General features: G+C 46.3%; 2 protein-coding genes across 2 annotated transcripts in view; one reads left to right on the plus strand and one right to left on the minus strand.

The window, feature by feature from the left end:
- Positions 1 to 2178: 2178 nt before the first annotated feature.
- Positions 2179 to 10379, minus strand: DNAJC25 (DnaJ heat shock protein family (Hsp40) member C25). The gene is made up of 4 exons (XM_014956431.1): positions 10037 to 10379; positions 7995 to 8147; positions 5822 to 6292; positions 2179 to 3134 (listed from the first exon to the last, which is right to left on the minus strand). Exons 1-4 carry the CDS (start codon positions 10376 to 10378, stop codon positions 3012 to 3014), a joined length of 1089 nt encoding a protein of 362 aa, XP_014811917.1. The 5' UTR covers position 10379; the 3' UTR covers positions 2179 to 3011.
- Positions 10380 to 12167: 1788 nt separating this feature from the next.
- KIAA0368 (KIAA0368 ortholog) overlaps positions 12168 to 12218 on the plus strand; it is a 69393-nt gene continuing 69342 nt past the window's right edge. Inside the window, exon 1 of the mRNA XM_014956412.1 lies at positions 12168 to 12173. The gene's annotated coding sequence lies outside the window, so the exon portion shown is untranslated. The remainder of the gene's footprint in view (positions 12174 to 12218) is intronic.

Below are 12218 nucleotides of genomic sequence, written 5' to 3' on the forward strand. Positions count from 1 at the left end.
TCTCAGCTCTGCTCACGGGCAGCTGCTGCTGGAGTTGCTGCATCCCCCCCGTCACTGCTCACCAGCAGTTTCACTAGTGACCACTGAAAAGTCACCTCACTTGTTGGCAGGGGTTTGCCAGCCGTCAGAGTTTGCTGGTGGGGTAAAAAGCTGGCAGGGTGAAGCTGAGGGCCTCAAATGGTTGCCGTGAACACTGGAACAAACAGCTGTGGACACGTTTGAGCCCCAGTCAAAGCCTCAGCAGGGTCGTGAAAAAAACTCTTGAATGTGAAAGGGCCTGGCTCTCAATACCTTTTGGAGATTGAGTGAAATGTACCTTTTACCTTATATACACTATATATTTGAAAGTGCATACATGCTACGAGACAGGTACCAGCTATTTGAAAAAAGTTGATAGGAGGTAAGGTGGTTCCTCTCCAAGATCCTGTTACCTTGCCACATTTTTCCATGCAAAGGCCCCACCACTCCCCAGTACAGCAATAATTGTTCACGCTTCTCTGATTATGTTGGCTTTATTAAGTACAGTATTGTAACCCTCAGCAGTCTCGTTCCTGCTTTTTCTTATGTGTATAATTGCTTTGTCAATTTTATTTCAACATAAAATAGGGCCTGAAAATTTATGCCCGGCAGACAGGCATCATTTAGGACTACAATGAGATGTCAGGCTGGAAGTGGGCAGTAGCCCCAGCTAACGAGGTGTCCCCACAACACCGACAGCCTGGTGAAGACAGAGGAGATTTTTCTGTCCTGCTTCACGGAGACATGACTCCTCTGTCACGGCCCAGAGAATTTTCGCTGCAGCCCATGAATTCCTGCCTGTGTCTGGTTATTTTCAAAGGGCTCAATGTGTTGAGGAAAGAGCCTGCAGAACCAAGTCGAGCCTGCAGAAGGGCTCATTTCCAGCAGGCTGGGTGACACCTGTTGGCCTTCTCTCCTCCACTCACTCAGTATTTACAGAGACAAGACACCGTTTCCACCAAGAGACACAGTTCTGTCTCCCCCAGGGGCTGCCCCTCCATCGCAGCCATCTCCTGCTGTGGCATCAGGTCAGGAGATCCATCTTGATCAGGACTAGCCCAGGCGAAAAGGGAGACAGTGTCTGACCACTATAACCCGGACATTTTGCTTGGGAGGGAAGGGATGGAGCAGAGCCCTGAGCCCACAGACTGTGTCCATGGGTTCAGGCCCTCTTGCATGCACTTGCCCAGTTCCAGATACAACTGTCTTACCTAATAACCAAACTCATTTTACTCGTGCTTACCTTTATCCCCTTTGTTTCTATCACTGCAGCTTCCCCTACCCCTCTTGCAGGCCACCGATTGTGCTTCGGGGGATGAAGCAGCAATCCACCCAGGCGGTGAAGGTCTCTCACTTGATGGACATCTCTGCAGTGTCCCTGCCACACCACTGTGTCCCTGAAATGACTTGATGAAAGCACACACAGCTTACTCTGGACACCTTCTTTTAAGAAGTTTTAGACTTGAATCCTTCATTAAATACAAACTGAATTAACTTTACATCTATATTGCACACAGCAGAGATGAAGGACTAACCTAGGAGTTCCTCTTCCATTTTACTAATGCACACAGAAGTTAGCTGTTACCTAGGGTAGCTAATACCTCTAACGTGCTTTTGAATATGTATTATTTTAAACAGAAAACTGAGATGACATTCCAAGAACTAACAAAAGCTAGCTAAACTGGCAAAAGAGGCAGAGAGAACAGACTCCTCCTCAAAGAACGAGGACAAGTCTCCTTTGAGGAATCAGAAACGTCTTGCTTCAAAAATTAACCAATAGGCATGCTAAAACTTTTAGCTATGATGGGCTTTGGCAGGAGTAGCAAGTTCAACCCCTCCCAGAACCAATCTCCACAGAAGCCAACTAACCTAGCACTGCTCTCAGCAGAAACACTTCTGAGGAACATGCTTTTACCAATGTGATTAACGGCAGGCGAAGCTTGAGCTGGCTGTGCCCCCCCCGCCTCCTCCCCAGCAAAATTCCTGAGTACAAATACAGTAACAGAATCCCTTTTACCAGCAAATCATGGGAACTCTGACCTGGGATGAGTTACGGAGGAAACCACAGCGGGCTGTTGTGCATTATTTATTCTAAGTACTCCAAGGTCTGATCAGCAGAGATAAGGAACGCTTTATAGAATTTAAAACAAATTCAGTATGTACATTATATAAACTTTTATTTACATAAGGCATCAAAATTGCCCTTTTTAACAAAAGGGTCACTTTCCCTTTACCAATACTTTGGTGAAAGAAATGTCACATTTAGTAGACTAATATTCACTGGTATACTTGTTCTGAACAAGCAGGTACAATCCAACGTACAAGACACAAAACCCAACGCGAAAGATCTAAGCACACTACTTCATGAATCACTCTGTAGAACAAAGACTTAAGGCTTGTTTGCATCACGATGATGATCAATCATGCACCATTTATTCCCACAAAGAATAAAATTCATTTCCAACTGGAGCAGGAATAGCAAAAGAAGAAGTCTGGTATAATCCCCATATTGTTTACATCGAGAAAAACAATTTGGCATCTTAGAAATTAGACTGAAAAGTAGAGGGGAAGATAGAGGAAAAAAAGAACATGGTCCTTGCTTCAGAATCCTTTATAAGCATTTCCAGTGCCTGTCTGCAGGAACCCTTCAGTTTAAAAAGGAAAAACAGGACTTTCAAAGACTGATCAAGAAACATGTTCAGAAAGACTAAAGTTATGGTTCCACTGATCATGAATATGAAATATGTAGAGAAAATACATTGTTTGGAATAATGACTTCCATACTGAGATCCCCAAGTAATTGTCATATACACATTGAGTTGTTTAATAAGTCTGATTTATAAAAATGGTAAACCTGTAGTATTTTTCAGCCTGATTTAATAATTCCTGAGTTTTAGATCACTGCTGAGTCACAGCAGACAAAACTCTGAATGATGTAGTGAAACATTCTGCAAATCACTTTCAACATTAGCACACATTTTGTTCAGCAACTTTCAGTCATCAATAAAAGTCAGTCTTCCGGGTCCTTCATTTTTCATCCACCGCCGATATCTCTTCCATCGGGGATCCATGGCCATCTTCTTCTTTAACTCCTCCTCTTGTTCTCGTTTATAGACCTGATACAGACAAAAAAATTAATAAGGCTGAAGAAACAGCGTAAGTGAACCTCAAGGGGCGTGTAAGCATTTGTAGTTCCACCATTCCCCAGCTTACTATTTCTAGAGGAGACTGAACTGCCACACAGAAGCATCCCTTGACCAGCATGAAGTGCAGGAGTACCTTCAACCGAGGAACCTACTGGCTGTGGTTGAGATGCTTTGCATTTTTGCTGAGAGCAGAACTACCTCCTTGTAAGATGGTGCTGCAAGCTCCAAAACTCTTTTTGCTAAAGAACTAGATGGTCATGCATTCGACAAAATAAAATTTACAGTAAGGAACAGCTAATGCTCAGAAAGCTGTATTTTGAGTCCCTTCTCAGCACACACAATGCTCAATGCAGTTGTTCAGCTTCTCACTCTAATTGTTTTCCCATTTCAAAATTGTTGTCTAAATAGAATACTGCTATGGAATTTTTTATTCTTAATTAAGTTTCTCAACTAAGTTAGTATTTCTGCATTAAGTACTGGCAGTACCAAATGATAAGTAATTACATTCTGCAAAGAAATGGTGTCATTGTAATGAAATGTACAAGTACCAGCAAAGTCAAGTATCTAAAAACTGCAACAGCATCTGCATTTTCACTCTGGAAAGCAGTTTATGTAGATACAGCCAGTGTAAATCTCAACATCGTACAGGTTTATATCATCTCAGTGTCGTCTGACTTCCTCCTGGAAGGGAATTAAATTTAAGGTTCTGCTATGCATGAACAAGATTTTAAAAATATTAGAGATGGCTTTATAAATACGCCAGCTCAATGTTCAGAAATCATACAGGTTTTAAGAATTATTAGGAAAGTAATGGGGGGTGGGGTGGGAGGGGTGAGGAGAAGGGGAGGAGGAATATTGCAGAGCTCCACGACGTACCCATGTATTGAATTCTTGGTCTTTTCCATCCTAAAAGGACATCAGAAAACTGAACAATATGCAGATAGGCATCTCCAATGATCAAAGAACAGAGAAGCTTTTGGGGAGAAACACCTAAGCATATTTTTCAGTCTAGAAAAGACATGACTAAGTTCCAAGGACACAGCAGTGGTACACAGGAGCACAGGTAGAAAAGGGAATACAGCATGGTTATTCTCCATTTCCAATAACACTAGAACCAGCAGGTGCCTGGGTGGCTTGGGAAAAAAAAAAAACCACAAACCAACTTCTACATGTATTACTGAACTCATGACCAGATGGCACAGCAGACACTGAAAGTTTTACTGCATTCAAGGCATGGCTAGATAAATTTATTAAAGCAAAACTCATTAAATCAATTACCTACAAAGACACCATCTCCTTTTCAGGAAGTCCCAAAGCTGCAAATCATAGTGGATAAATGTTGCTATATGGGTGCAACTTTCATGTATTCTTCACTAAAAATCAACTGCTGGACACCGCAGGAGATGAGTCAGACCTAAAGACACTTCACTTCTGACATACAGCTCTTTTATATTCAGTGACTAAAACATCACCAGTTAGAAACAGCATGGATCCCAAACCATGTAATTTTTTTTTCTCTACAACAACAGCATATCCATCCTATCTACTTCTTTCATATAACATCTGCTTTGACTAGTAACATTACTTGATCTCTGGACTTCCAGATTGTTTTGTAGCAAACCCAACATAATTCAACACGTCTATGTACCTGTCGGCTAATCCTTTCCTTAGATTAGCATCAATTTTACTGTTTTCCCTTTCAAGTTTCTAGAACAATCCATTCCTGCCTGCTTCTAAAGAAGCATTCTCTTATCTTTGGTGCCCTGCCAGCAGCAAAGGCAGTTCCACCACCATCCTATTTCTTTTCCCAGCACACGCAGAGCAGCAGCAGTATCTCCTCCCCTTGAGCAGGCCAAGTGTGTATTCCCGGTTTCTCTTTCCACCCAGATGGCCCACATATGAGCTTCTGTGGAACAATGAAAGCATTTTGTCAATCTGCCACCCCCCAGCATCCCAAGTCATTCTGGACTGCAAATTCCATGCTGTGCCTAATGTTCTTTCACTGGTCTCACAGAAAGCTTAAAAAAAATAATTACATATTGACTATTTAGTAACTGGCTATCCATGGCAAGAACAGCAGCTGTACCCAGTGGTATTTCATATGCCATCTTTACTTGAACATATAGCACTGCAAGAAGAGTCCTCAACTCACTGAAAGCCAAAGAACTATCAAGGGACAATCAAAAGATTGTTTAAAAAGAACACGTTAGGAAGCAGCGGCTTAGATGAATGACGAAATAGGAGTTTCAGATGATCCAGGTAATCCTTATTACAAATTACTGCTGTTTGGAGAACTTTCTTCAATCTACTGCAGTAACTTTGTCATACCACATAGTTATAATAAAGCCTTTCATCAGATTTGATACATCTTGCATGCACAGATTGCCTAACAATCACAGCTTGATGTCACCCAACTGAAAAAATCCCTTCCTGTACTCATGGTCGTGGTCAGGAGCTGCTATTTACTATGTCCATGAGCATAAACAGTCAAAGAAAACACAACCAGTGGTTGTCTAACAGTTGTCAATTTAGAAAGCAACAGCAAAAACTGAAGCAATGCTTCACACAGCCCCATCCCGAGCATCTTCACAAAACAGCTGTTCTGACTCTGGGAGCACTGGATAACTAACACCAGCTTTTCCACCAGAACTACCCACCTCATAGTTTTCTCGGATCCACAGCTGCCGTTCCAGAAAGGTCTCTTTTTGATGATCTTCTAGGCTGTCAAACTGAGACTGCGACATCTTCATGTACCTCCGTATGATGTATAGCTTCTCTTCCACGCCGTACTCTCGCCCTTTAATAGTGAAAGAGTAAATCCACCAGCAGTACCAAACTATGTATTTGCACAAGTAAAAAGGAGCAAGAAGGATCTGAAATAGAAGGATATCATATATCTTGGGCTTCTGATAACCGCCTTTTATATCTATTTTATTTTTAATAATGTCTTTGATGATTTCTTCCTCCTCTTCACGGATTTCTTCCTTAGACCGCCTGTTCTTGCCTTTTTCTTTAGTCTTGTTGAGTAAACCTTGTTGCCTGGCAATCTCAGTAGCTTGTATGCGGTATTTTGGCACTGTGGCTAGGTAGTTGATAGCTTCATTGTAACTACTCCACCAGCTGAAGAACTGTAATTGAAGAACAGTGAAAGTAAAACACATGTTTTCCTACAGACACGTTCCTATTTGGAAGTTTGCCAGGGGAAAAAAAAAAATAATAATGCTGACATACACCTTTAACCACAACTACATTACAGCAAGGGTACAAACTGAAGGTAACAGTACTTCTGCAATAATACAGAAGCTACAATTATTCTTCCAAACTTAGTAAGGCACCTGGAAAATAGATGTATGGATGCGTATCTCACAGCAATACACAGTGATTAGGAAGGACAAGCAGATGCTGTTCAGATTGGTTTTGTTCACGAGAAGATGGTGATCTGAAGTTATTAATGCTAGGCTGTGCTGGCCATTCTCAAAAGCCCCCCTTGGATTTATCAGTAAACTAGCCGGTATATGAAATTTCGTTATAAAATTGTTACCCGTTTAAAACATTTAGTTAAACATGGATTAAGTATGTGACAATCTCATTAGTCTGAGAGGATTCACTTTACAAGACTGAACATCCCTGTCTAATCTCCAGCTACCCTCTGAGTTTCAATGGTGAAAAAAAACCTGAACAAACCAGAAATATAGTGCCTGGGGTGAATGTGTCTTATTGGGGCAACTCTTAAAAAAAACCCAAAACAGTATTTCACACTGTTCAACAAGACAAAGGGCAGACATATACATATTATATAACCTTAACGAAGGCCAAGAAGGAGAAACAATAGAAAGCAAGAGAGAGGCAAATCACTTTACATGGACTTTTACACTGAATTTGCAATCATCTGGCAGACGGACCGCAGGAAAGCAAGTGTCTCCACTTACAGCCAAAATAAGAAGTAAGAGGTGAAATGAAACTCTGACATCGGAAGTAAGTCTGAAGAGAAATTAAGTATTTGGCTGCATATGCCATTGGAATTTCTTACTGCAAGCTCTCAAATTGTGATCAATGTATTTTTGTTCTAACTTTCATTATTTCATAAAAAGCGAGCTATGCACCACAAAATAAGCTGTATCTTCATCTCAAACTTTTTGGGTATTTTTAACGACATTTTGAACCAGTAATCTAACAGATGCTATGTAAAAGAGTTATGCACCTTCTCCTACTTATTTTTCAGCAACAGCACAAGTTTCCTCATCAAAAACACAGGCTGTTTCCTTAACATTGGCACTATCACTCTCAGGGCAAACTCCCCTGAATGGAATTCACATCTTCCTGATTTCTTGGTGGTGTTTAGAAAACATTGCAATGTAAGATTTGCACATTAGCAAACTCCTGATATCCAGTCTCATCATCTGAACTGAGTCTCGAATTTAGTTTGCAGTTAGTCCGTTGTTGTTTTTTTTTTTTAAATTTACTTTTGCAGCTTGACAAACTGATGCATGCTTATTTGGAGCGCTAGTCCTGCCTGCGTGCAGGAACAGGCTGCTCTCAGCACACCATGAAGAAAAGCTGCACTTTTGAAAACCCTACGAAACACCCTATGAAACACCCTACACCATGGAAGGAAACTAATCTCTAACTTCGTCCAAGGTTCCAAGGGCAGTCAAAAAACTGCTCTGACTTCAGATCTGTTATGGACACCGCAGAGAAGTTTACCAAAGCAGACAGGGATGAGCCTCCTCACTGACACGGTTTAATACCTGGCACGTGAGGAGAGCTGTAGATACTTCTCTTCCCATTCAGAAGCTCACTGAGCAGTGTCACATAAACATGGAATTTTACCTGAAACACGGAGATAGCACACACCGTAACCAGGATCACTATTCTGACATCCACTTTAGGTGCCAATCTCCTGCTGTAATAGTGGTAGTAATGCCTGTAATACTCTTCAGGATGATCCAACATGTAGTCATAATCTTTTCGCGTTTCTTCATCCTGCAGGATGAGATGAAAAACATGCATAGGTTCAGATGCCTGTTTTCACTTACTCTGCTGTAGCTGCATTTTACATCTCACTAATGACCACGCTGCTACAAAACTGGCAATAGCCCAACCGAGTACGAAGCACAGACAAAAATCTTTGGTCCTTTTCTCATACTCTCAATTAATTTGTTCTCAACGCTCATCTGCCCACGCGCATCTGACATATGTAGTCTTAAATGCATAAGCACAAGCTGCACAAAGACATTTAATACTGAAATAAATACAGGCAACCAAAATGCACATAATAAGTATTTTTCACTTCAGAATGGGAAATCCAGATGGACTAGAGTTTAATAAATATTGCTCAAGAAATGATTTTCATACGAAGAACCTATTAAAGAGATTGTTTTACAAATCTTCTAGCATTATTTTACAGGGCTGTGGAATCTGTCCAAGGGAAGGCTGCTTCAAAACCTCATTGTTCTCATTTTCTTGGAGTTTTTCCTCATTTTCACCCATGTAATTAAGAGATGAGAAATTTAATTTTGCCAGACTCAACTGCATTCCTTTCCCATCCCCCAAAAACTTCTCTTTTTCCTCCCGTGCAGCCTTAAAACACCTACAGGTTTCCTTCTTCCATTCTGGAGTTCTGTCTTTGCCAAGTCACGCATATTTTGCCCTTACAGATTTTGCCAAAAGCCTCCCTTACAGACCCTTTTGCTACTTGAGCCACTGCTACTTTTTTGTTTTAAGGTATATCCCCAAGTTAAAGCCCGGTCAGTTCATTTTAAATACAAAGTGATTTTCAAGAGAACAAATTCTAACTAGGAAGGAATTTTCAAGAGAACTGTACCCTCCGCACACACCCTCTTAGTCTGGCTATTGAAGAAGGTTTTTTGGCTTTTTTTTCCCCACCTCCTTGACCGCTGGTAGGAAGAAAGCCGGCTAAGCCGACACAAAGGAATGCAAACCCTGAGCTGCAGATGCACACGAGTGTGACCCAGGGAGGCTTGGATGCTGCCCCAGGAAGGAGGCACCTGCTAGCCGTGCAGAGGCCAAAACTGGGGCAGGATTCCCAACATTAGATCCGGGTCTTTCCCCATGGGACAGATGCATCGGGCAAGCCATGTCTCTCCAGGGACAGCTGCAGCAGGTGAGCTGCAGCTGACCAGCAGAATTTGGGAGGGGGTGATGAAGATTTGGAGAACAAGTCCTGTGAGGAGCAGCTGAGGGAGCTGGGGTTATTCAGCCTGGAGAAAAGGAGGCTGAGGGGAGACTTTCTTGCTCTCTACAACTCCCTGAAAGGAGGGTGTAGAGAGGTGGGGGTCGGTCTCTTCTCCCAAGTAATTAGAGGAAATGACCTCAAATTGCACCAGAGGAGTTTTAGATTAGATATTAGGAAAAATTTCTTCACTGAAAGGGTTACCAAGCATGGGAACAGGCTGCCCAGGGACGCGGTGGAGTCACCACCCCTGGAGATATTTGGAAGAGGTGCAGATGTGGCGTTTAAGGGCAGGGCGTAGTGGCGGCTTTTGTCAGCGTTAGGTGGATGGCTGGGCTCGATGACCTGAAAGCTCCCTTCCAACTTAAAGCAATTCTATGATTCTCCCTTTCCGCCTTTTTTTTTTTTTAATTAAAAAAGCCACAGCTTTCCTCCCGGCCACGGGAAACCGGCGGCCAAGCTCTTTGCCGGGCGCCCCGAGGGGCAGCTGGAGCCCCGGTAAATGGAAAGAGAGGGGCGAGCAGCGGCGGTGGCTCTCGCCGGGACGCCGCCTCCGTCCCCGCTGAGGGAAGCGGCGGTCGGTTCCCCCCCGACCCCCCGCAAGGCCCACCCGGGGCGGCCCCCTCCCCTGTCTCTTACCGGAGCGGCTCCGGCCGCGGCGGCGGTCCCGCTCTCTCACCTTGAGGGTCTCATAAGCGGTGGCGATGAGGAGAAACTTCTCGTGCGCCGCCTCCGGGCTGTCGTCGCCGCCGCCGCCGCCGCCACCACCACCGCCGCCGCCACCACCACCGGGCTCCCCCCGGTAACGGTCGGGGTGGTACTTGCGGGCCAGCTGGCGGTAAGCGCGGGCGATCTCCGCTTTACTGGCCTGCCGGCTGACGCCCAGCACCTCGTAGCAGACCCGCCTCCCGCAGTACAGGCCCTCCGTCAGACCCCGCGCCACCCGCGGCAACAGGACCGCGCACAGGCACAAGCACAGCAGCCACCGCCGACACTGACCGGCTGCCCCGACCGCCGCCATCTTGCCGCCGCCGCCGCCGGGGCCTCTGCCGGGAGAACCGGGTGGGATTCTCTGGGTCGGAAGGAACCTTTCAGGCCCATCGAGTCCCACCGCCGACCTTTCACGCCCACAAGAAGAAACACTGCCGCGAAACCGTGTCCCCTCAGCCCCGCCTCTACCCCCTGGGTTTTTGGGAGTGGCGATTCCACCGCTCCCCTGGGCAGGCTGTGTCCAGTGAGTGCTTCACAAAGAATCTTTTTTTTCCTAATATGCAATCTAAACCTCCCCTAGGGCCCCCGGAGGACATTTCCCCCACCACCAACCCCACCTTCCCTTCAAGGTGGTTGGAGAGAGGGATGTGGACTCCCCTCCTTTTCTCTGGGCTGAACACCCTCAGTTTCTCTCAGAAAACTGGTTCTCCAGACCCCTCACCAGCTTTGTTGTCCTTCTCCAGACCCACTCCAGCACCTCCATGTCTTTTTTTATGGTGAGGAGCCCCAAGCTGGACACTGCACTGGAGGTGGGACTTCACCAGTGCCCTGCCCAGCGGAACCATCTCTTCCCTATTCCATGCTATCTCCAATACGGGCCAGGATGCTACTGGCCTTGTTGGCCACCCGGGCACAAAGCTGGCTCATGCTGCTGCCGACCAACACTCCCAAGCCCTTTTCCTCGGAGCTGCTTGCCAGCCCCTCACCAGCTCAATGCTGGAAATGTGTGCTGCAAAAATAATGGGCTGGCCCGAGAATGCAGAATGCCATCCCTCTGCCCGGGATAAGCACGCATTGTACGCTGCTGGTCTCCTCTGCCCATCCCCTTTTCTTTTTTTTTTTCATGAATAAATGTCCTCTGTTTCATCCAGGGACGGAGTCCGAGTCCCAGATCTGCTTCCCCCAAAAAATCCCACCTCTTTGCAGTGTGTTAGCGTCCAGCCTCTCAAGTGTCGGGGGCTGACCCTCAGCTCCTCAGGTCTCGAGCTCAGCAAATAGAGCAAAAATCATCCACAATCAGTGTTGCCACCTCTATTTTTTGTTTTTCTTTCGACTTGGCCCTAGAGCCGTCGGGACAGGTCACCAGCCTGCCCCATGCCGGTAGCAGCGACATTAAAGAAGCCAGCCGAGGGGTGCCAGGCTGTGCCGGTGGGCTGCCATTGTACCCCCCGGGGGTCTCCCGTTTGAGCAGCCGTTGGACACGCTGCCGGCAGGGACTGCTGGTGGCACCAGGGGGCTGGGGAGAGGAACACTGTAAGGGGGGGGTCACACCCGCAGCCTGAGCAGCCCCAGACCTGCGCACGAGGTGTTTTACGAGGCAGATTTCTCCCTTTATGTGATGATTTTGGAATACAGTAACTCAGCAGCGATGATGTCGAACTATTTTTATTTTTTTTATTTTTTTTTTTTAAAGAAAGATACTCTGAGGCCTCGGGCCAAGGCAACCACAGCCCAGGAGCTGGGCGAGGAAGGCAGCCGAGTGTCACAGGGCCAGCAGGGCACGACGCTGTGCCGGGATGCGGAGTGGGATGGGCTGTGGGCGGGGCTGAGCCGGGGGGTGGGCGGGGCTGTCCCGTTGGTGGGCGGGGCTGCGCCGGGCTCTAGACTGGGGGCGCGCCAGCGGGTGGGCGTGGCTATGCCAATAGATGGGCGTGGCTATGCCAGGCGATGGGCGGTGCTCTCCGCCCCGCGGGCTGCCGGCGCCACCCTGGGCCGACAGAGGGCGCAGCTGTGCCGCCCGCCGCACGCCGGGCCGGTTCCCTCCTCCACCCCTTGCCGGTAGCGCGGACCGGCGGCGGCCGCCATGGAGGTCAGCGCGGACTCGGGTCAGTCTGCTGCCCCTCGCCGCCCTTCTCTCCTCGGGACCTCAC

Source organism: Calidris pugnax, unplaced genomic scaffold (assembly GCF_001431845.1).
Source record: "Calidris pugnax isolate Ruff unplaced genomic scaffold, ASM143184v1 scaffold262, whole genome shotgun sequence".
NCBI lineage: Eukaryota > Metazoa > Chordata > Aves > Charadriiformes > Scolopacidae > Calidris > Calidris pugnax.